At 39.4% G+C, this 26,044-nt stretch overlaps 2 protein-coding genes across 2 annotated transcripts; both read left to right on the top strand.

Annotated features, from left to right (window-relative positions):
* Nucleotides 1-4,584: 4,584 nt before the first annotated feature.
* LOC113579731 (shaker-related potassium channel tsha2-like) lies at nucleotides 4,585-6,361 on the top strand (the record flags this gene model as incomplete). Its single annotated transcript, XM_027013870.3, has 1 exon — nucleotides 4,585-6,361. A coding segment is annotated over one exon (1,539 nt), but the record flags the coding sequence as incomplete, so codon positions are not given.
* An 8,614-nt stretch (nucleotides 6,362-14,975) lies between these two features.
* Nucleotides 14,976-22,502, top strand: kcna1a (potassium voltage-gated channel, shaker-related subfamily, member 1a). Its single transcript, XM_027013919.2, has 2 exons — nucleotides 14,976-15,378; nucleotides 15,826-22,502. Exon 2 carries the CDS (start codon nucleotides 16,050-16,052, stop codon nucleotides 17,526-17,528), a length of 1,479 nt encoding a protein of 492 aa, XP_026869720.1. The 5' UTR covers nucleotides 14,976-15,378; nucleotides 15,826-16,049; the 3' UTR covers nucleotides 17,529-22,502.
* The last annotated feature ends 3,542 nt before the right edge of the window (nucleotides 22,503-26,044 follow it).

The following is a 26,044-nucleotide window of genomic DNA, read 5'->3' as shown; positions in this document are numbered from 1 at the left end:
AACAGTAAATCATTGTAAGGATTATGCATATTTCAGAAGTGGAGACATAGTTTTCATAGTTTAAGAAGAAAAAATCTCAATATGTACATTTATTTGTGCACAAATATCACACATCACACTGCAAGTGGAGCCAACGATGTTTTAACCTCTTGGCCAGATCCAGACAGTTCATCGTGGATCACTCTAAATTATTGACAGGAGGCAAATACATCCTTAAACTGTTACCTAATGTTGACACCTAAAAACAGCTCCTAGAGTATACAGTATTTGCAGTAGGTTCTCACATCCATGTTATTTGTAGCTTTGCAGCATTCTGTGGGCTGAGTAGTTCCACTCCATGAAAAGCTCACTAATTAGACAGATAATTAAACAACACATAGAGTGTTATATCAATTAGCTATGTTGCTCATCACTCTCTGTCAACCTGTGTCACTTTCCAGCAGAAATGGGAAGAGGAAATTCTTTTACATATAAATACATGTAGTGATGTCAAATGTTGCCCATAGCATCACAAAGATAATAAATCATCCTTTATTTATAAGCACATGCTGAATGTCTAATATAGCTTAAATGTTTATCCAGTTTCACACTGTAAGAATCTACAGTAGACTTAGGGTAATGCAGAGATGGAAGCACACCTCCAAACGTGTTGGGGTGAAATTCATGTTACTGAAATCTGGTATCATGTCAATAGTTTGAAAGATTTAAGCTATTTATACATATTTAAGAGTACATTCCTGGTGTTTGCACAAAATCATTCTGAAGTTTAACATTTTTAAACGTCTTATAACACTTTCCCACTAGCGTGAGACAGTGCTGGTGTCAAAATCTTGAATGGTTCCATGCTTTTCCATTGACAAAATGGTTCTCATCAAGCAAAATTGGTACCATTTTGGCCCCATAATCTTTCTGATCTTGTGCCATCAAACCCATGGCACATAGTGGCTAAAGGGTGTGGTCTTGGTGTCACTACGTAATGTTTTTTACGCACATTTTCTACATATAGAACTAAAAACACAAGAACCACAGCAAAAACAGGAACAATGATTCATCAGTGGTCTGTGGAAGAAACAAATGCATTACTTGCAATATGGTCTTCATAGGGAATACCAGAAAAACTGAAAAGAAAAGCCAAGGTGTACAAGAGGAGATACTTAAAGCTGGGTTCAGCAGAACTTCAGAGCAAAGTATAAAGAAACTGAAAAATCTTTTAAAAAGAGAGGGACAAGAAGAAAGAAGCAAAGTTTGCAAGTGGTTTATATGATGTCTGTTACTGGGTTAAGGAACACCAACATCCAGATCTGTAATTTCTGGGCTCTCAAATTAGTGGAAACGTGAGTCCATTTTTAGAAGGTATGCTATGTCACATGTTCCAGCACCAGCTCCAGTGTGAGCACTTGTTGCTTGTTTGAGGAAAGATACTATTAGAGTACCTTCTCCATTCACAAAACATGAGATGACACAAACAATAGGCTTAAATAAAATTCTTACAGGCTTTAACTTACAGGCTTGACTTGAGCCTAACTTACTGACTCAAAATATTCAAAACTTGCTCTATGTCAATTTTTCTGTTAGCAATATTCATACAGTCTCAGACTACACACATTAACTAGCATATTATATGTTACAATAGTTTTTTTTTAGTGGCAAAGGATACGGGTTACATGTTAGCTGAATGAGGAACCTTTTTTGCTATTTCAAATATGTGTTGCTCTTATATATAAGTGCTAAAACTAAATAAATAATTCAACTTTGGACAGTAAAGCAAAAGTGGCATTAGTAAGCTACCACACCAGTTAACATACCTGGCCAGATTACCAGGGGAGAATGGTTTACATACAGTAAATGTGAGAACAAGTTTCAAGTGGGAGGAGCTGTTGGGATTTAAAAATGTTTTTGTTTTTTTTTATCGTGGTTGATGTGCAGGTCCTCCACTAGGCTATGCTGCAGCACCTGCCGCACCCCTACTTCCCATGGCTTTGCTGGGTTATTGTTTCTTTCATCCTTTCCTTTTCTGATTGATAAAAAACCCCATCTGTGTTATTGTCTATAGTACTTACTGACAAACTAAACATTACTTTCATCTTTACAGTCATCTTCTTCTGTCTTCCAAATTGTTTAATCCAGTTCAGGATCATGGGTCGCTGCAGCCAATGATACCAACTGAGCGCAAGGCACACACCTGCCCACCCAGACAGCATTACATGCAGCTTCAGTTCTAACTATAAAGCAATACCATCTGTTGAAGCAGGTAAGTCAGGTGCTAGTAATACAGAGGTCCTGGGTTTGAAGCCCAGGGAACACATGTACTGTCAGACTATGAAATATGTAAGTTGCTCTATGTAAGAGTGTTGCCAACTGCTGTAAATCTAAGTGAGCTGTGCTGCTTTTACTTTTTTCACTCTACTGGCCAAATTCTCACTGCAATCACTTGATTGGTTCTGCTACTCACATAGGTTAATAAAATGTCTCCTCTCTGTCCATTAAATTATGTACATTATTCATGTACTTTTTAAAATAATTTTCCATAATGTCCACTTACAATGTTTGAGTGGCCTTATGTTCCAAAAACAGTGAGAATTAATTTTACTCAACTTATTTACAACCTCTTCATTCACTAGATTTACAACTTTATTCCCTTCATTTACTTTATTCCCTAGAATTAAATAGGCTGTTTCTGTTACTACCCCTTTAAAACAGAGGATGTGTCCCAATTGTATACTGCACACTAATACTATAAAGTATATACTACATACTGATATTAATAGTACAAATTTGGCAGGGTAGTACACAAAGTATTAACATACTACTCTGTTTTGTACTAATAGTATGTGATGAAGAATTGCTTAATGAATGCATCATTGGAAGCTGCAACTTATTTACTTTTGACATGGGTATTAAACCTAAAATAGCAACACCTGATATTCTACCTTGTTTACAAATATGGATATGTTAGGTGAATGAAGCTGTACTAAGATGGCCAGCTAGCTAATTAACTAGTTGGCTATTGTGGCTATCTAAATTACACAAATTTATATGTGTTTAATGCAGCTTTCTTATTAAAGTAGTAACCGATTTTTTATATTTGTAGTTTTGTAAAATCTAAGTTGTAGTCACATTTTTTTCTGCCACTGTCACTGCTAAACTTGTGTTGTTGTCTGCCATTTTTTCAAAATTTTCCAGACATGAGTAACTCCTTCTTTTGTTTTGCACTGTATTATGGGAAAATAATGTCCATCCAAACCATACTAAAATAAACGAATGGTTCTGAGTACGCATATTGGATTTATAAGTATACTCAACTTTGACACTTAACTAAAGTACATAGTACATAGTCAGAAACTAGTTAGCATTAGTGATTAGTATGAAATCGGGAAGCAGCAAGATATAAGATAAAGGAGCAGAGCGCTGTTCTGATTGGCTGCCCTGCTGTACGCTAGATAGGTGGAGATATGTAAATGAGCCTGTTGTTTTGACGTCAGAAAAACTGACTCCAAAATAGGCTATTTTCATCTTGGATTCCATTTATAGACTGTATGGACTCGGGAGGCAATGATGTGCTTTAACAATTTAACATTTATACGGGCTAATATTTCAGAATTCTTTACTTCAATAAGAAAGTACATTTTCGATAACAGCGGCCCTTTAAAAAGGGCTTACTCTACTACAACTCAGTTCGTTAACATGTTCTGAGGTGGTGGGAACTGCAGTGTATACAAATAAAATCTAAATGAATTACTAAGAGAGTTAACTTTAACACGATCACGATCATCAGAAACTACATTTTGTTCACATTTCCCCAGAACCAGTAAATGCTAGTGAAATTGTGTGAAATATTATTTTTGCTTCTTCGAAATGTCCTCAATTGTCACGCCAGCCTGCTTCCATTGCCTTGGTTTTACGAGGCAGTCATATTTGAAATATAACCAAAGGTAAGGCTTTTGCGTGCGAGTAAAATGTGGACATAGACTTGCTCTGAATATATCTCCGAAGGTGTTATGTCCTCCGGATGTTAATATGATTATTTAAAAAGTTACGGTAATTGCTAGCAGAATTGTGCGTACATGTGCACATTCTTCCCCTGTAGAAAACAAAGAGATTTTATCAGCACAAACTGGTGAGCATTCAAATCACAAAATTGTTTTCTATAACTGCATTTCAAAATTTCTTTGTAAAAATCAAAAACATTTGTAATCATGCATACTATTAGACTCTTCTCAATGATAAACAAAACAAAGAAATAACTATGTAGGAATATTCTAAAACAATAAAGGAAATATTCGAAGAACGCGGGAAGTTCTGCATAGAACACGTGACACTACCCTAGCACTGTAGGTTATAACATTTTTGTTGAAGCGTAGGCCTATGGGAAACTTACGGACAGGTCGTCAAGATGCCAATCAAATGCAGGGTGGGCTTTGCTTTTTAAAGAGCTATGGATGACCTTAAAGTTCCAATGTCCGGTGGGCACGTTGTCTGGATAAGTTATCCGCAGAAATCCTACAACATTGTAGCACTTTGACGCTTTCCACCTATGGTTTAGGTCTACCTAAACGTGGATATTAATAATCAGACACCTTATAATTTAAGATTGTTACACACACCGTCAGACTGGAGTTAGCCGATCCTAGAAATTGGTGGAGCGGTGGAAAACCGTGGAGGAACGACAGGCGACACCCTCGAGGGGGAAAGAAGACGGTGTTTCACCGTGAGGACTCGGATGAGACTGTGGTAACTCCCTTTTTCCAGGGAGGCTGTAGTGTGGAAAGGGCTGAACAGGAGGGCAGCGAAAGAATTGTTATCAATATCTCTGGCCTGCGCTTTGAGACCCAGATCAAAACCCTTGCGCGCTTCCCAAACACTTTGCTGGGGGACCCACTCAAGAGAATGCGTTTCTTTGACCGACGGAGAAATGAGTTCTTTTTTGATAGGAACCGACCATGTTTTGATGCCATACTCTATTACTATCAGTCTGGTGGAAGACTTCGCAGACCTACGAACGTTCCGGTTGAAATATTTATGGAGGAAATTAAGTTTTATGAAATCGACGAAAGCGTAGTAGAACGCTTCATCGAAGATGAAGGTTTATTCAAAGAGAATGAACGCCCGATGCCCACCACTGACTTTCAGCGTCAGGTCTGGTTGTTGTTTGAGTATCCCGACAGTTCTGGGCCGGCCAAGGCGATTGCCCTTATATCAGTGATTATAATTGTTATGTCAGTAATAGTCTTCTGTTTGGAAACCTTACCAGAATTCAAAGAGGACATAGATGTACTTCGCCAAAACTATGCGACAAACGTAACAGTTAATGGAGAAAAATTAAACCCATTTACAGATCCATTTTTCTTTGTGGAGACACTGTGCATAACATGGTTTTGCTTTGAGTTGCTGGTTAGGTTCCTCTCATGTCCAAGCAAGTCCGCTTTCTTCAAAAACATTATGAACATCATAGACATAGTAGCAATTGTACCATATTTCGTAAGTCTGTTCTTGGACCTTGCTGAATACCAAGGAAAAGCGCAACAGGCTACGTCTTTGGCAATACTGAGAGTTATTCGCTTGGTGCGCGTATTCCGAATTTTCAAACTTTCAAGACACTCCAAAGGTCTTCAGATTTTGGGCCACACCCTCAATGCCAGTATGCGAGAACTAGCATTACTGATATTCTTTCTCATCATAGGCATCATTTTCTTCTCTAGTGCGATTTTTTTTGCTGAAGCAGACGACCCGGACTCCGGATATACAAGCATACCTGCCTCTTTTTGGTGGGCTGTGGTAACCATGACTACCGTTGGATATGGAGATATTAGTCCCGTTACCGTAGGTGGCAAAATTGTTGGATCGTTATGCGCCGTTGCTGGTGTGCTGACTATCGCTCTGCCAGTCCCTGTCATCGTATCAAATTTCAGTTATTTCTATCACAAAGAAAACCATCAGGATGATCACACACAGTACAGGCATGTGACTTGTGCTCAACCGGAGACTTCATGTGAAGATAATTCTAAAGGCAAAAATAAACCCGCTCTCGTTAATTCGGATCATCCAATTGACGATGATTTCAATTTATTATCGTACTACAGTTTTAACTACGAGGAATACTCAAGCAAGCTGACTGATGTATGAATTCCTAAAAAGCACTCAGTCAAATGAGCGTCTTTGTAAGCATGGCATTAGGCTTAGGGGCATGAATGGTTGGTTCATTAATAAATCAGTTGTTTACGTCTAGAATTGAAGAATTTGTGGAAACGGAGCACAATCTAGTAAGTACTGACTAAATCAGTACTGTTTTGCTTTATAAATCAAGGATTTTCAATTCGTGTGCATAAGTTTTGTTACAGGAATGAAATAACCCCCATGTGGACTCGACAGAATAAACTTCATGAGTAGTATAATGAATGAAAATGTTTTGGTTTTTAAAAAAAAAAAAAAAAAGAAAAAAAAAAAATATATATATATATATATATATATATATATATATATATATATATATATATATATATATATATATATATATATATATACACACACACGTGAATGGTTTTTATAAATAAATATTTTAAGGCAAAGATTTAATTGATTTACACAATATTCAGTTCAGCTGGTCCCAGTTTCAAAAATGCATTGCTTCAGCTACCTTGTTACAATATTTGCAGTACATATTTACAGTACAGTCCTTTTGAGAAACCTACAAAGGTTTTGACATTTTTAAATGAGGTTGTGCAACTAGGTAAAAAAAAATGAACAAAAGATCAGCAGATATAGAGGGTTGGTCTAGAAAGTGAGCATGTTGGATGAACAGAAACTCTATTTAGCTGTTAAATAAATTCATATGAAGACGATTCTAAGGAGTAACTGCAGTACTGTAATTACAGATATGGCAGTAAAGAATTTCATGGAAATACACAAGGATCCACTGAAACAGGATGTTTCACACAGAGGTTCTTTATCAACTGTATAGAGAAGCACATTGATTGTGCAATGTGGTTAAGGACTTCTGTCCAAAATGTCCTCTTTCTTTACCTTTTAACTTTTTAAAAAACTTTTTTAAATTATCCATACAGCTGAGAATGAATAATACTCTTTCCCAAAATGTGAATATATTTCATAATTTATCTTTACTGAGATCAATGACACTGCCAATAGTACTGATAGATGACCACCACTATACTGAGACCGACTGAATGAGTCTAGTGACCCAGCAAAGCCCATGCAGAGAACAGTCATAGAAATGCAAAGTGCAGGAAGGGAGGGGCCTCCTGCCCATATTTTATTGATGATATTTGGCAGTTAAGAGCTCACTTCAGCTGCTGGATGCTGAAAACTGTAATGCCTATAGATCATACGCACAAGTCCTATGACATTTTAACATTTTAATGTCACCTGAGAGTTTCCATTCCATATTGCTGGCACAGACAGTTGAACACTTTTATCACATATGAATTTGTACATCAAATTGTACATCAATAACATCACTATGGTGTATGTGTTATAATTATTGCATTTAAATGTTGCTCCAAGTCCTGAAGAACTACTATGTAGCAGAAATTAGCCTACAATCTACACCCTAATCAGCACCTGAATTGATTAAATCAGTAGCACCTGATTATTGTCTAGTGTGTTGGAACTAGACTCTACATCATGGCAGTAAACCACCGAAGGTGGGTACTCCTGTTTTGTAATATAGCTTCATGGAAAAAAGGCACACATTGTCATATATATATATATATATATATATATATATATATATATATATATATATATATATATATATATATATATATATATATATATATATATATATATCTTAGTACAGCATATACTAATGACTGAATGTGACTTTTTCCCCCATAAAGATATGTTACTATATATATATATATATATATATATATATATATATATATATATATATATATATATTTATATTTATATATACACGTGTGTGTGTGTGTGACTTTAAGTAACAAAGTCTCTTTTAAGATACATTGAAACAATAAACAAATAAAAAGAACGCTATAATGATTACGTCAACGATTTCTTGAGCACATTACATACTGCCTTTTAGCACGTGCCACATTTCGCTGTCCATGGTGCTATGTGTAGTATTATATAGATCGTATATAGATAGTAGTATAGCATATACTACTTTTGGCTATACCGTCATCGACATCTTACGTTTAGCTGACACCGAAATATGCCAGTGTATTAATTGAAACATTTTCTTATTTTCTACTTTTAAACGGGGGGGGGGGGGGGGGGGGGGGGGGTTAATTAATAAGAATTTCACTCATTCACTAAATTGAACGCATTATCTAACGGGGCCTTCCCTAAAGATCTAGAAGATAGTATATCGACTTTGCAGGGTAAGAGTGTTGTACCGTTACATACACTAACTAAATGTAAAACAATGCAACCTAGCGGTGTAGCTACCTTTGCATACAAAGGAGTATTCAGGACTTCAATGGAAAACGCCATCGTTGCCCAATATTCTAGTTAGCTAGCTTGCTTGCAATGTAGCGTCTACCAACTTTTATGTCATTACTTTTACACAGATAACGTGACCTACGGTGTGGTTTTATATCATGTTAACTACTTATCAGCGATGTTTGGGAAATAAATGGCTATTATATATAGCTATTATATTGCTAATAATATACTATATAGGAATGTTATTAAAAGGGGCAGAGGACTATACATTAAATGTGTGCCTGCACTCTGGTGCTGCAGCCTGTAAACCTTAAATGGTTTTAATGCTATCCTATATTGTTTCTGCTTTTTAAGTCACAAGGGCTGAGTTGTTCCGTGGCTTGTTCTTTCTGCAGAAAATTGCACATCTCTAAAAGTCATATTGAATATTTAGATTTTTTTAAAAACGCTAGCAATGCCGAGCATTCTTTATTTCTAATTTCTTTTGGCAAATGTTGAAAAATGATGATAGTCGAAATGCTTCTTTGTGTTAGTATAATTCTCTTATTGTTTGTCGTTTTTGAATTCTTTTTTTTTCTATCAGCTCTTTTCATAGTGCCTTGTATTTGTGAATAATTTTAAAAAGGTCATTGGCAAGAAGTCATTTTAAGTGTGGTGTTATTTTGCAAAGACAATGCACTTTCAAAGAGCATTTGCAAAACTTGGTAGGATTATTGTCAGTGAGTAATTATTTGGCATGTATTATGCCTGTAACAGTCTCAAAGGAATGTTTAATTTAATTGTTTATTTTGTTTTTTTTGTCATAAATTCATGATTATATTGAGTTCATAAAGTCATTAAAGTGTATTAAAGGGAATGTAATATATTCTAAAAATAATGTTGACAATGTTTCTAAAAAGGTACCTCTTTAAGCAATGTGTTGATTAAAAATGTACTTTTCATGCAACGGTTAAATGAAATGCGGAGTGTAGCTGGTCACATGACTAGAGTTTAGCGTTTAGTGCATAAAGGAGCATTGTGTAACAGAACCAACATGTATGCAGAGAAAATGCATAGGCCCCAAAATAACTTTATTCTGCACATGGTCCAATAGGCACATGGTAATTGCCCTTTGTTTGTTTGATATTTGTGAAAGATAGTAGCCAGTGTGTATTTATATGAACAATGAGATGTTTGGGCTTGTTTGTCTATGAATACTAGCTTGAGGGACTTAGAAAGGACTTAGAAAGGACTGAGAGATGTATGTTTTAAGCTTAATTTCTTTATGTTCTTATAGTTTTCACTGTGTCTTGAAGGAACTGCTTTCACAGGATACATCCTGAATGAAGACATTCAGAAAGAACTGACTCATAAGTATGTGAATAGTTTGTATTACAAATTTGTAAAGGATTTAGTGTTTCAGTATCACAATTGTTTCCTGGTTTTATATCATATAATGTGGGTTACTATAATTATTATATTTCTAGACCATTTTGAAATCTGAATTCATATGTGTAATTTTTGTTGTTGTATTCTTCTTTATCTGCCAAATCCTAACTGTGGCAAATCATGCATGACTATATCCACAGCTCACTTTTGTTACTTTTATCATCATTGTTTATTCCATAGCATACCAAAACTCTTTCTTTACCTGTGGTTCTCTAGTAAAAGTACCTTATATGCTATAGTTGTTGTTGATGGATTTCATTCAATAAAAATGAAATGATTCATAATATCAATACAATTGTTACTTCTGCAGATTAGAATTATGATAGGAAGGGTAACGAATGAGGATTTTTAAAATTCTTGTTATTTGACCTTTGACCAGGCTGTGATGATAGCAGGAAGGAGGGAGTGAGAGGTGGGCTAAAGTTGGGAGAATCTTTATTGTCCATAACTACTCAACTCAAGTAAATCTCGGAAAAAAAAAGCAAGCTGTTAATAACAACAGTACAAACTCAAAGTGACTACAGGGGGTGCCTTGTATCCAAGGAGGTATGTGCCCATGTGATGAGAGAAATGTGATATCTCAGGGGAACATAGAGTTGGTGTGCCAGGCACTGAGGGTGGGAATTAGCAACCTCAATATTCAAGTCCCAGTGTACAGCTCCGATGAAGCAGGAAGGTGGGAGGACTGGCTCCTGGCTGGTGGCATGTGCCTCAGCACTGTACTGCCTGGAGAGCATGTCCACCTTCTCCCCCAGTCTTTAGGAGATCTGAAACACCATCTGGGAGAAAAAGACAGACCACTGTGCCTGCCTGGAGTTGAGCCGTTTTGCCTTCTGGAGGTGCTCCAAGTTTTTGTCACTGGTGATCACTGTGAAGGGGTGCTGCACTCCATCGAGCCAGTACTTCCACTCCCCAAAGGAAATCTTCATGGCTAGCTCTTGATCACCAACTCCATAGTGGTACTCTGTGGGGTTCGGCTAATGTGAGAAATAGGTGATGGGAAGTAGCTTACAGCTGTCACCTGCTCGCTGGGACAGCACAGCACCAACATAAGAAGTGTCAATCTCCACAATGATGGGCTTGGTGGGATTGGGCTGTTGCAGTACAGGGGTGTTGGTGAACACAGTTTTGAGGTCTTCGAAAATAATATCAGCCACCGGCGTCCACTTTAGGTGGGTAGCTTGCCCAAGGAGCAGGTCGATCAGAGGTCTGACCAGGGTGCTGAAGGACCAGATGAACCGCCAATGGAACTTGCTGAACCCCAGGAACTGCTGGAGCATCTGGGGTTTGGGCTAGCTGGTCCACTTTGCAGGGTTGCATGTGCATGGAGCCCTCCCTAATGATGTAACCTAGGAAGTTTACTTCACAGAGGAGAAACTCGCACTTCTCTAGCTTGCAATTCAAGTCAGGAGAGTGTTAAGGATTAGACATACATCATGAACATGTTGGTCAAAGGAAGGCCAATGGATCAAAATGCCATCAATGTAGGTGAGGACGGCTCTACCCAGAAACTCCCTTAAGACCTCACTGATGCATTCCTGAAAGACCAAGGGTGCTGTGGCTAGGCCGTATGGAAGGACCAGGTACTTGTAGTGTTCTGAGGTTATGCTAAAGGCCATGCTAAAGACCTTATTCCTAATGAGTTTATAGGCCTATAGGTCTAACTTAATAAAGTACTGTGCTCCCCGTAGCAGCTGACACTAGAGGCAGTGGGCACAGGTACGTAACTAGTAAAGTGTTAAGACCTCTATAATCTATGCATAGCCTCAGCCCGCCATCTCTCTTTTTAATGAAGAAGATGGCAGGCAAGGTGGAGGAGCAGATGTAACCCTGGCCTACAGCCTCCTTGATGTACTGCTCCATGACCTGCTCCTCCTCCTGGAAGAGCAGACCTCATCTATGTCCTTATTCTGTGCAGAAATGGGGATGGAGTTGTTGGCTTCTGGGGTTTCCACAGAGGTGGACAGGAGGAGCACGGGTTGGTTGAGGCAGCGAGTATAACAGGAGACAGCCCATTCAGTGATGCAAATGTGTGCCCAGGATATGTATGGACTGTTTGTATGCCACCAAGGGAGAAATAGTGTGATGAATTGATGGGAAAGAACACAGATAAAATGATAGATATTCTGCCTGTGTGCTGTTCATTTCTATAGACACAGGGAGTAACGTGTGAGTAAACCCTGAGCTCACAGGTGCTCCATCGAGTGTGTGCACATGGAGTGGAGACAGCAGAGGTACTGCCTTTATCCTCAGTCTCCTGGTGAGTCCTTGGTCCATGAGGTTGCCTGCTGCACCAGAGTCCACCAGCGCTGAAATGAGAAGAGTGACCCATGTGTGTGTGACCATCACTAAGAGGGAGAACTTCGCAACAACTGAGCGTGCTGTTCCCCAGATCACCACTTCTTATTTTCCTCTCACTTATGGTGGACCCCGGTGACACCCAGCTGAATGTGTTCCTTAGGGGCTTAAGCTGGTCCTGCTGGTGACGTGGACTCCTGCAGAGGCGACTCTCTGCAAAGAGAGTGGTGTTTCTCTTCCAGGCTTTCATAGGTGATGGCAAGATAGACAACCTCGTTAAGGATCACCACCTCCTGTTTGCAGGTGAGTTCTGCCTGCAGCTCTTCTTACAATTCTCCCATGATGACATCGTCAAGGGCTGGTTTGTTCCAGTGTGTCCCAACAGCCAGTGCCCAGAATTCCATTGCATACTCCACTGATCAAGTGCCCTGCTTTAGACGCAGCAGGGCTTGGCCACGGATCCTACCCCAGCAGGGATGGCGGAAAACCTCTGAGTTCCTTAATGAACTTAGGGTAGTTGGCCAGCAACAGAGAAGAACAGGATACTAGTGCAGTCCCCAAGTCCTAGACCTCCCTGTGAGTCTGAAGATGACGAATTTGACCTTGGCATGGTCAGGCATATATGGCTGGTATGTGAAATACAATGCACACAGGACAACAAAGCCCAACGAAGATATGGCACCACACCCCCTCGTAGGCTTGACTCACAAAGAAGCTCTGCACACAGCAGGCATGTCTATCCACAATGTCCATGAGCCACCAACTGGACAGTTATCAGGTCAGCCCAATAAGGGCTGCTCACCTCGCTGCCTGTCAGCTGTGCTTTCTGTGATGGTAGGAGCAAGGACAGAGAGAAAGAGAGGCAGTTAAGTTGGGAGAATCTTTATTCTCCATGACTACTCGACTCAAGCAAATCTCAAAACAAAAGCAATAATAACAGCAGTATAAGCACAAAGCATTAGCAACTTAACTACTAAATAAAGTTGCTCAGAAGCAGGCACAGACGACGGCTCTAGGCCAATGCAAAGTTTTATTTGCATTGGTGGCCTGTCAAGCACCAGAGGCAACTAGAGTTTGAGAAGTCCCTTTACATAACTGTACTAATTACATAAACACATTTATTATTATATAGGAGCAAAAAGGAATTGGACTGACTAGTCTACACTGATATGTGATTTTGCATATTGGTATTGGTAAAACTATACAGGATGGTAGTCTGCAGCATATTATTGACACTGATGTGCTCTGAAATGGAAAACTCAAGATAAGATAAGGAAAGTGCCAGTTTGTACTGGTATATGGAAAGTACCACATTTCATTTGTAGAGGTTATTTTCATATCGGATCTTATGCCACTTCTGATTTATAGATTCAAGTTATTAATAGTATAGTGTTTTGCAAAGGTTTTAATAACCTAACACAAATTCCATGTTGATTTTCAAAATATAACAAATAAATGTAGTATTTTTGACTAATTTTAGTGCACCCTTTCTATTTATTTACTAAAATTAAGTTGTTGGGAAAAAATGAAACATTCACTATTTAATGTGGCATAAACTTTTGCACAGTCCACATGTCATTTTTTTTGCGCAGTGCCATTAGAGCATCACATGCAATAATGACATTTTATCTAATGTCCATCCTAATGTTGTTCTGCAGCAGTGCCGTGTGTGGTGTCTTTGAGGAGTGTCATATACCCCTAAGAGTTGGCACTACAGATAAGGGGTAAAATGTGCCAATGCGATGTACCACCTACCTTACCACTAGGAACTGGCACCTAGAATCATAAGTGACTTTCAGTTCTCGTCTTTTGTGCCTGACACGGACATTTAGCGTGATGTCCGCATGGGAACAGCATGTAGTCCAAAAACAAACTGACATTAGATTATGTGCTAGCTTAAGACTACACGCCAGATACTTAGTCTAAAGGTCCGTGTACGTGCTAGTATCCTAAACATAAGTGATACCTATACGTAGGTTAATGCGTTAGCTATGCAAGATGTTTCACAACGACATATACCAATGTCACAAAACAGATGTCGATGACATTGGCATATGCCAGATGCCACTGTCACCGTACGTAAGATGCGAATGCCACTGTCACCTGAACACGAGATGCTGATCCCAAAACACATGCCACCATATCCTAACACAAGATGCCGTTGCCAGTGATATGTCAGTGTTACCCGAACGCGAAATGCCGATGCTATTCCATGTTATTATCGCTATTTTAAACATGTCAAATCACATAGTGAAATAGGCTTGTGAAATATTTTTTCAGCTATTTTATGCTGTACTTCAACACGCCATGACAGAAACATTGGATTGACAAGCCTGTTTTTTGGTATAGATGCTGTCGTGCTAGCTAGAGAACAGTTGTCTACAATTAGTCCGTAGCGAATCAAACCCTGCATCAGTGATAGCACACAAACACTCATGGTTTTTTTTTCACCGTGCAAAAGCACTTGTGGCAATATGCTTTAGTAGAGAGCCGGTCTGCATTGCGTCGAACCCTCCCCCACCTCATCCTGTCGTTCTCGCTTTGCCACCCCCTCGCTCTGCCTTTTTCTCTCATGTGTAACAATATGCTGATTGTTATTAAGAAATTATTCTCTTATTGATTTTGCCCCTTAATCCCCTTCTACTTCCATTCCCATATCAGTGTATCCAGAAAAAACAGACCTTTCCTCATCGTTTCTACTCGTAAGAGTGATTTTTTTTTGCTGATGCAGTAGTGTCTGGAAATGGCATGGGTTCGCGTTTGCCCCTTAATGTATCTGCCCCCCGAGCTGCAGCAGTAGAATTTCTCATGCGGTATAAACCATTCACACCGATGTGCCGCCGCACAAGTAGGGAAGGAGGATGTTGCGGCTTCGCGTTCTTTAAAAAAAATTCTTTTTAGCACTTTTTCGTTCGCTTTCTTTGAACTGAAATCCATTCTGCGGAATCTTCAGCCGCACGTGAAAACATTTCAAACACTTATTTTTTAAAGTAATAAAGTAAGAGAACACTTTTGCTTTTCACGCAACCAGATCGGACATGGTTTGTTGTTCCCTAGGACGGGAATGAACAACTACAGCTTTTGATGACTCTAAGGAAAACGGCTCGTGCGTAAAGAGATGCGAAGTGTTAATTAATGCACGCGAGACAAAGGCGGTATTATTGACAGCTGATGACTCCGCGGGCGGACAAGACGCATTCCACCAGTATTCCTTCGGATCTGCACGAGGTAAGAACAATATTTGTATTTCTGACCTTAAGGCGCTTTGAAATATCGGTTATAATATTGTCGGTGCTGCTTCTCTTCTTACTTTCTTTAGTCTACTTCTTCGTTCCTGAGTTCGTTTCGGTCTTGAACAATGAGAGTGGATGAAGCTTGAAAAGTAATCTGAGACAGTCCCATTAGATTTTCACTGAGAAAAGTATAGTCCTTTTGAATCTAGTCACGAAATGGAATAAACTGTGCCGAATAATACATGTTTAACAAATAAATGATTAGATAGATAGATAGATAGATAGATAGATAGATAGATAGATAGATAGATAGATAGATAGATAGATAGATAGATAGATAGATAGATAGATAGATAGATAGATAGATAGAGTGAAATTGCTGAGGTAGTAAATATCTCCGCTGTTCGATCCGTTTTTTTCCCCCTCTCTGACTGGGTGACAGAGGCAGCAGTAACGGATGCAGTGGAAAGGAGCAATGGAGCTGCAGTGGGTGCACACTGAGGAAAAGTGAGATAGCCCCAAGCTGGGGAACAAGCCAGCTCAGTGAGTAGGGAATCACAGCGGGACAAGGAGACCCAGCCGAGGAAGCATTCAAGGAAGAGGGACTAGATGTTTGTTCCATCTCACTAACCGCAGTCCTGCAGTGCTTTGACTTGGACTTGCAGGATGACCGTAGTAGCCGGAGATAACATGGATGAGACGTCAGCTGTGCCGGGGCATCCACAGGATACATACTCCCCCGATCATGATGACCATGAATGCTGCGAGAGGGTGGTTATCAACATTGCCGGGCTGCGCTTCGAAACCCAGCTCAAAACTCTCGCACAGTTCCCAGAGACTCTGCTGGGGAATCCCAAGAAGAGAATGCGCTACTTCGACCCCTTGAGAAATGAATACTTCTTTGACCGAAACCGTCCAAGCTTTGACGCTATCCTCTACTACTACCAGTCTGGTGGGCGGCTGAGGAGGCCAGCGAATGTCCCTTTGGACATGTTCTCTGAAGAAATTAAGTTCTATGAACTTGGGGTGGAGGCAATGGAAAAGTTCCGCGAGGATGAAGGGTTCATCCGTGAAGAAGAGCGGCCCCTGCCTGAGAAGGAGTTCCAGCGTCAGATCTGGCTCCTTTTTGAACACCCTGAGAGCTCAGGACCAGCGCGAGGCATTGCTATAGTGTCTGTCATGGTCATTTTAATTTCCATCGTTATTTTCTGTTTGGAGACTTTGCCTGAACTGAAAGAGGACCCCAAGGGGAGAATACAGACAATAGGCAACAGCACCTTCTTCTATAAACCAAACATCCTCACTGACCCCTTCTTTATTGTAGAGACCCTCTGTATAATCTGGTTCTCCTTTGAACTTATAGTCCGGTTCCTTGCATGTCCAAGCAAGGCAGCCTTCTTTAAGAACATGATGAACACTATAGATATAGTAGCTATTATTCCTTATTTCATTACGCTGGGCACAGAGTTAGCAGAGGATGCAGAGAGTACAGAGGTCAAAGGCGAGCAGGCAACATCACTGGCCATCCTCAGGGTGATTCGTCTGGTCAGGGTGTTTAGGATTTTCAAGCTATCCCGCCATTCCAAAGGCCTGCAGATTTTAGGGCAGACACTAAAGGCCAGCATGAGAGAGCTCGGCTTGCTCATCTTCTTCCTCTTCATCGGAGTCATCTTGTTCTCGAGCGCCGTGTACTTTGCGGAGGCAGAGGAGTTGGAGTCTCACTTCAGCAGCATCCCTGACGCCTTTTGGTGGGCTGTCGTCTCAATGACGACAGTAGGCTATGGAGACATGGTTCCTGTGACCATAGGGGGCAAGATCGTTGGTTCACTATGTGCCATCGCTGGCGTGCTCACCATTGCCCTGCCGGTGCCTGTCATTGTCTCCAATTTCAATTACTTCTACCACAGGGAGACAGAGGGCGAGGAGCAGGCCCAGCTTCTGAACGTCAGCAATCCCAACATCGCATCCGAATCTAACTCAAGCCGGCGCAGCTCTTCGGTTGCCAGCAAGTCTGAGTACATGGAGATTGACGGAGACATGAACAACAGCATGGACAACTTCCGAGAGGCCAACCTCAGAACTGGCAACTGCACCATAGCCAATCAGAACTGTGTGAACAAAAGCAAGCTGCTAACTGATGTTTAAAGTTTAGCATGGCACCATGGGACTTTCAAGGTTTCCATTAAATTGTTGATTGCTTTAATATTTGAATGCTTCACTTAACTCCCTAGTGCACTCCTGCAATTATTATACACTGCAGATGAAAGGACAGCAAACCAAAAGATACAATATGATGTTACAATATGAAACAAATACAGATATGTATATATAAAGTATACAACAGTATAATTCAGTTTCAACAGGGCCCTGCATATAGGCTATACATTGGGAAGCAGACCCCTGCAGAACATATAGGAACATCTGTACGTCAGCTAATTCTCTAGAATCAGCTAATTCTCTAGATGCCCTGATGAGGACTCTGGATGACTCTTCTTAGCCAGCTGTGGTGATTGTTGAAACATAATGCATGGATTACAGATTACATGGATTACAAATTACATGGATCACAGATTACATGTCAGCAAATTGCACAATGCATCCAAGGCAAATGCTTAAAATGACATCCGTCCCATGAGGACAAGGTGAGCCATCGGCTGTGTTTGGCCTGCACGTGGTCTTCCTCATGGTACTCCACACCTACTGACCAGCTAAGCACCTTATAGCAACAAGACTGATTTCCTGCTGGCCTGCTGTGAGGGACAAAGTCCCCACCTCATGGACATCCGCAATGCTGCTCCTTTTCAGCAGATGCTGTAACAGATATCACCAAGTGATTCAATGCCATGCCCTTTAGATGCAAAACAGCACAATGAAAGGGAGAAAAATAGCTTATCAACAAGCATGTTTCGATTATCTTCATTTTGACCTTGGCATGTGTGAGACGTTACCTCATTCGACCAATTTCTTTCTCCCTCTCCCTTTTCATTTATTACCTGTCAATCATTGTCTTGAAAAATGCATTAGTTTGATATGATTTGATCTGAAATACTTCTCATTTGAAATGCTTCTCATTTAGGTATATCTAAGGACTGAATGTTTAAACTTAAGGGAAACCATCTTAATGAGAATATGATTCGAAATGCTTCTCATTTAGATATATCTAAGGACTGAATGTTGAAACTTAAGGGAAACCATCTTAATGAGAACATAGCATGTTAAAATAACTTGCATTATGGCCTATTCAAACTAAGGTACTGTGTATCCTAGTATATTTAATGCATGACACAGGTATTATACAGCTTGTTGCAATGTAGACACCTTGAAAGGTGTCAGTGTTACTATCAGGGAAAGTAGGGACTTTGAATCCTGAAATTTTCTGAAATGTGACAAAAAATATATGCAAGCCCCCAGCACAGGGATGCAAACTTTCTAATATAAAAGTACTCTAAGAACCAGAGAAAACAAAACAATTAATACTATGAAATTGCATATACTCATAATAAGCACCTGTTAAAAATAAGTATAACTTACAATAGTGCAATGCATGGGCCTTTTCTCAAAAAGAGAACAATGAGCCAAATACAATTCATGCTTTCATATTTGCAGACAAATTTAGGGCATCACGAATTTTCTCAAGCAGGATGCAAAGTAATTACTTTTATTAGTTGCTAGTGCCTTTTGACCCTCTCAATAGTAAGATAGGTGAAAGTGCCTCGGTTAAATGGATTTCATGGAGTTATAACAGAAGGCTGTTTCTGTCATAGCATAGCAAGTAAACTAAAAGCACGTGTGGAAAAAACAAGGGTACAAAAAAACCCCTAACATGACATATGGTTGTCAGGCACAACTTGACTCTTCTGCATTATCATGCACTAAGGCCCTGATAGGACATTAAAAATGGGCCACATCAAATGGGGAAGAGGGGTATCTCTTATAGATTTTTTTAAAAAATCTGCCTTGCATTGTAGTTTTAACTTGTGTTGTGCCATAATGAGTCTACCTCAGTGAGGTTGTCACTGTGGGGAGGAAGTGAGGTCACCACTGGACAAAATATCTCCTCGGTGTCGAGCCCCTGTAAATGTGGGAATGCTCTGGCCAGTTGTGTGTTATACTCCAATAATAAAAACTTGATTTCAGAGGACCCCAACAGCAAGCCTTTATGGAAGCACTTAAATAAATGCAGCAATGCGACTGTTCCCTGAGTCCCGGTCCTTTTAGCTATGCACAATCAAGACTCCTGCTTTTACTTGGCATTCTGAGCTTCATGTTTGTTATATTTTTATCATCATAGCTGTGTTTGTGGGAAAGGTCTGCAACCTGATCCTCAGATGAGCAGTATGTACATCTAGGATTACAAATTAGAATAACTTTATAAAATTTGAATTTGGGAAACATGTCCAAAATGCATATTCTGTGTAGTTTTTCCATATAAAAAAAACCCTGTGTCTTTGAAAAAAACATGTGTCTTGAGTCAGCCAAAGATTGTCTGTCATCTTTGGTGTAAGTTATTGTAACCTATGGAAGGTTACACTGTGCAGAAACAAATAGCTTTAAGTTGGGCCCACTTATGTTAATTAAGAAAATGACTTATATAATGACTATTATTAAGAAGTGATATAATTTGCAAAATGAGATATGGTTGAAAAAGTACTTCAAAAAGTAACTCCAATCTGATATGAAACACCCTGCCTTTTGGAACTTTTATTTCCAGTGGGCACTGCAAATGTTTTTATGAAGCAACTGCCTAGGTTAATCCATGTTAATATGTCTGATGTAAATGTAAAAAAATAGTGATAGAACTAAAAAATTTAATAAAATGTAGATTTAAGTTAGGCTACCACCTACTAAGACAAAGCTACAAAACAATGCCCATTTATTTCAGTGTGTTAAATTGTACGTTAGGGAGAACCAGCTAACAGTGGCACATGAACAGTGATTGAGCCATATGGTGCTATGCATATATTTAACAAAAACATATATTATGGCAGCAATAGAGTTTAGAGATTCATATTTACAGGGACTGAATTTAAAAGCAACTGTCATGTATTTACACTGGGTTTCTTAGAATGCAACATTTAACAAGGGCTCTGGTTATTTTAGTAGTTATACTTGTAATAGTTATACTAAAGGTAGAAAAGGTTTTTTTTCCTCTTATGTTACGACCATAAAGCAAGAAGAAGCACTGTAATGACATATAGCACTTCCTGAGGTTGTTTTGTTGTTGTTGATGTTGCTGTTGTTGTTGATGTTGTTTTGTCCTGTCTGGGACAGGACAACAAAATGAAAAGCTGCTACCCCACATGTTTATAACAAAACGTTTTGTTGCCATATTTCTTACTGAGTAATATTAATCTTGGTTAAGGTTGGCGCAAAAAAAGAAAAATGCCGTTCAGAGTGATTCTATTGAGTTTGTAATCCAAAATGATAGCCACTAAAGATTTTCATTATAAATAACTGAGAATTTCAATAATTCAGTAATTCCCACGGATTAAGCTGATGGTCTCTTTTTTCTTTCTTTCTTTCTTTTTGATTTTGAATAGTGTTAGTGATTAAACTAACTACTTCCGGTAAGGATCAAAAAGATAAAGTGACACACTGTTTTAGAGATTATGCTAGAGAGTGACAAATGACATGCAATCATGTAGTTATTAATGCTGTAAAAGTAACCTGCTACAATGCTGAAGTAAAAGGCCTGGTCATGTCTCCAGGGCCTGGTCATGTCTCCAGGGCGTGGCCATGTCTCCAGGGACTGTCCAGGTCTCCAGGGCGTGGTCATGTCTCCAGGGCGTGGTCATGTCTCCAGGGCCTGGTCATGTCTCCAGGGCGTGGCCATGTCTCCAGGGACTGTCCAGGTCTCCAGGGCGTGGTCATGTCTCCAGGGCGTGGCCATGTCTCCAGGGACTGTCCAGGTCTCCAGGGCGTGGTCATGTCTCCAGGGCCTGGTCATGTCTCCAGGGCGTGGTCATGTCTCCAGGGACTGTCCAGGTCTCCAGGGCGTGGCCATGTCTCCAGGGACTGTCCAGGTCTCCAGGGCCTGGTCATGTCTCCAGGGCGTGGTCATGTCTCCAGGGACTGTCCAGGTCTCCAGGGCGTGGTCATGTCTCCAGAGCCTGGTCATGTCTCCAGGGTGTGGTCATGTCTCCAGGGACTGTCCAGGTCTCCAGGACGTGGCCATGTCTCCAGGGCATAGCGCTTCAGAGAACATAAGTAGTTTCTTCACCTGTGCAGCCTCATGTTGCTATTAACGTTTTTCTTTCTGTGGCTCAGTAGATTAATGTGGTTCAGAAAAACCATGCCCTTACTAAAAACAACAGCAGACTCAGATGAGTCCTTATGACAAGCCATGACAAATAGATAGATTATAGCTAGTATTATCAATCTTCAAATAGAATTTAAAAATGGCATTTGCATCTGTCGTTTACATTTATCACACTGTCAACATCATACAAGTGTACCAAAATGAAATCCCATTGTGAAATTATACTGTAAAGATACATATCTCAACCAATTGCAAAAAAAATAATAATAATTCTAATAATAATCTGCATGGTCTGTGAATGCATGAGCTTAGTCTTTCGAAACAGAGGGTCGACTATGTTCTGGTTGCACCGTTTTTAAAGCCCTTGCTCTCGTGTGCACCCAAGGCTGTCACAGCCACTCCCTTCCTCCATTGCTCCATTGTCATCTGATTCTTTTTCCTTTGGTCTGGGGACTTATTTTCTGTCCCCAGTCAAATCTCAACCCACAGATCATAAAGTTTTTTTTCAGCCAGTTGAATTTGCTAAGGATGATGAGTATGTAACACTATCTGGGAGGTTACAGTAAGTTCCAGTGGAAATGCAGTATGCTCTGAAAGCATACCAAAGTCATCAAATATCAAGCATATCAGCTATATGTTCATATTATACAAATGAGTTAGATTATCATGTTTGTTACATGTAAAAATGACATTCGTGTATTAATTATTTTCTTTTTAATATTTTGTTAGAGGAATTTCACTACAAGGTGTCAGATATTGACAAAGGCATGGTCTGTGATCTATGCAAGGGTATTTTTGTTTTGTACTGTCATATATGATTTCATCATACATTTAAATCAATAAATTTTTAAGGATCCGTTCTCTGGTTTCTCTGCATTATTACTCATTCTTAATGTGATTTTTATTATTGATGTACATATACTTTTCATATATTCCCTTTTCAGCCTTTAAATGTTCTACTGCAAAAAGATATTGAAAAAACATGATTTGCATGTTATAGTGTGCTTGCTGTCACAGATTTTGTAAAAATCTTATTCACTGACATTAACTTTTTAAACTCCAGATTTATTATTTACACCTTAAAGCATTAATCTTAAAGCATGGTATTATCTAAAGCAAAAACTACAATGTATTGTAATGAATGTGAGAGGTATGTAGCTACAAGACAGATGAAGAAGAGTCTGGAAGTGCTGGTGAGTCTTTGGCGTGTAACTGGGTAAAATAGCAGAATGTCATCATTTGTATGAATAATAAAAAATGAATAAATGAATGAATAATAAATAATAAACAAGATGAAGAAAAGCAAGGACCTGGCTATGCGGCTATGCACACATACAACATACAAACAACTAGAGAAATACAACATACAACTAGAGACTTTGGGCACACTGGAGTATCATTATGCCATTTTCTATGTTATTTTCTCCACACTTGGGTTGGTAGGATGTAGAGGTTGGGGAGGAGGTTTGTAGGGTACATGGCCGTGTCAATGGCTATGGCGCTTTAACTCATATCTGCACAACTTATCGACTGTGTACTGAATGTTTCAAAAAGTGTCTCCAAAAAGGGTTGTGGTGTGGCCAATGGTTATATATAAAAAAGTCTTTCTCTCTCTCTTACACACACACACACACACACACACACACACACACACACACACACACACACACATACGCAAACAGAGACACACACACCCACTGTACAAACACACATCTCTGCCCTTGCATGTTTCCACACCCTTTCAGGGTGCATGTGGCTCCATGTGTGTGAGTGGTGCAGTTCTCTTTGTCTATTTTTTTCCTTTCTGTCAGCATCCTCTGCACCGGCTTCCAGAACTGCATCTCTGTTCTGCAGTTTTGGGCTGGTGCTGGGTGGGCTGTAACTGGGCTGGGTGCAGTGTGTGTGTGTGTGTGTGTGTGTGTGTGTGTGTGTGTGTGTGTGTGTGTGTGAGAGAGAGAGAGAGTGAGAGAGAGAGAGAGAGAGAGAGAGAGAGAGAGAGAGAGAGAGAGAGGCAAAGAGGGAGAGAAGTGACACAAAGCAGACAGAAGAATGGATCTTACCTCTCCTCTGACACTCTGGCAGCTGGAGGCACCTTGAGCTGTGGGTGAGCCATCTATGTAGTTGCTTCCTGTGTCATAGGCCCCTGGGCACTGGCAGGCACACAGCATGTGCTAGCAGCTCTGGCTGCACCTTTTATTGCTAAGCTGCACCAATACACTTTTGAGCTAAAGAAAAAAAAAGGGGGGGCGGGGATGAAATGAAAGCGATTTGCTATTAAAGAGCTGCCCAAACTCTGGGAGTGTCATCTTTAAACTGGGCAATGAGCCATATAGGCTGACAAGAATAATGTTAATGCAAATGGTAATTTTTTGGTCAAACATCAACTGTTCAACAATAAAATATTTCACTGTACTGGCACATTTCGATGTGCCTGTGATTGTAACTGACTGCATTAGAATGTTATAAACCTTGTGTATGAAATCAAGCTCACATGTATGTGAACATATAAAGATTACCCCTGCACACACACACACACACACACACACACACACACACACACACACACACAAGCACATGCATGTTAAACAAATTATACTACAGTAGGAATGTGCTTTTCCCTGAGTCAGGATTTACTGATTACTAATCAATTTACTAAAGATGGACTCATCCCTCATATCCCATTATACAGAAAACATCATATAACATTGTACCATGGAAAACCATACAGTACTGGTCAACCATTGGAAGTTTATATTGAAAATCAGATAATCAGATATTAATGCATCTCCCCATCACCAACAGAACCTCCTCACTCTTGTCTTTTGGTTCACTTTATGGCCTTCTTCCTCTTTACATTATCTTCATAATGCTGCTGTCAGCCATGGTTAATAATTAAGGCTGTAGCCATCAGTTCATCCATCTTGTGTGAATGTGTACTGCTTTTTGTCAGACAGGGCCCAGTAACAGTCCATGTCTCCATATGGATAGCTTCTATTGTCTATCACACATAGTGGATTCAGTAAAATACATGTGAGCATATATATATATATATATATATATATATATATATATATATATATATATATATATATATATGTGTGTGTGTGTGTGTGTGTGTGTAAAAGATTCCCCACTCGCCCTCTTCTAGACATTCTCTTTTTCCTTTAAGCTCAGATCCTCTATTAGAGGTCTGGGACCTTGAGGGTCCTACGTAGTATCTCAGCTGTTTCCAGTACTGCAGTCTTCTGGACAGAGATCTCGGGTGTTGTTCTTGGGATCAGCTGGAGCCATTCTTCCAGTCTGGGGAGATGGTACGATTTCTGCCATCTTCTGCAGTTTTATCCATTACTACTATGTCTGGTTGGTTAGCCATTACCATTTATATATGTGTATATATATACTTATATATATATATATATTAGACTATATGCTATAGTATCTATGGTATGTAAAAGTGTTCTCACAAAGCACTTTATTCAAATATCTTGCAAATGTACATTTAGACACCACCCTAATAATATCCAGTCCTATTGTTACAAACAGCCCAGTAATTACTCACGGTTTGGTAGAGGTTTGCTGACACATTTTGGGCAGCAAGAGTTTTTTTTTTTTTTTGTTATAATTTGTTAAGTGGGGTCTGACAAAGAAAGAGAAGTGAAGGGCATTTGTATTGGTGAAGAAAGAAAATAGAACAACATAACTGTAATCCAGAGTAGCAGAATATATGGATTTTACTGTTTTTTTATTTTACAAAATTCAGCAAAATGTATCTGTCTGGCAAAAGTGAACTACTTAACAACATGTCAGCTTTACTCATTCTAAAACAAACATAAATCAATCAAATACATGGTTAATACTTACCATCAACTAGACTCTAGTGCAATCAACTGAAAGTACCGTTAACAAAAATGCTAATGTAGTGATAACTGTTGTACAACGGAAGAAATGTATAAATATTCATATGGTGAAATCGATGTAAAACGTTATTCCGGAGGATCAATACATTTCATATCTAAAATATATCCAAATTGAAAACTCTTATTTATGGAGATGTCAGGAAGCTTTTGGAATAAAAATTCCACAGGAAGAAACAGAAAGAAAAATGTAATGCTAGATAAAATGATTTATTCAATAAGAGTATCCTATTTCTGGGCTTGATAAGGCCAAAGGACTTCCTTTATTGCACATATGATATCTTCCCTGGCTAATAAAGCCATTTCCAATAAAGGAAATAAGGGGAAAGGAAAACATTTGAGAACTGGGGATTATCACTGAACTATTCCTGCATCTGAATTCTACAATGAAGAGTGACTTTGTCCCAAATGGGAATGTAAAAAGGATGCTCTGACTGCTCTCTCTATGCTCTTGTTCATATAGACTATTCCAAAGGTGACTGAGTAAA

The sequence above is a fragment of the Electrophorus electricus genome, chromosome 16 (genome assembly GCF_041902795.1).
Source record: "Electrophorus electricus isolate QZ-2024a chromosome 16, ASM4190279v1, whole genome shotgun sequence".
Classification (NCBI taxonomy): Eukaryota; Metazoa; Chordata; class Actinopteri; order Gymnotiformes; family Gymnotidae; genus Electrophorus; species Electrophorus electricus.
This window is presented reverse-complemented; position numbering and strand designations above follow the sequence as displayed.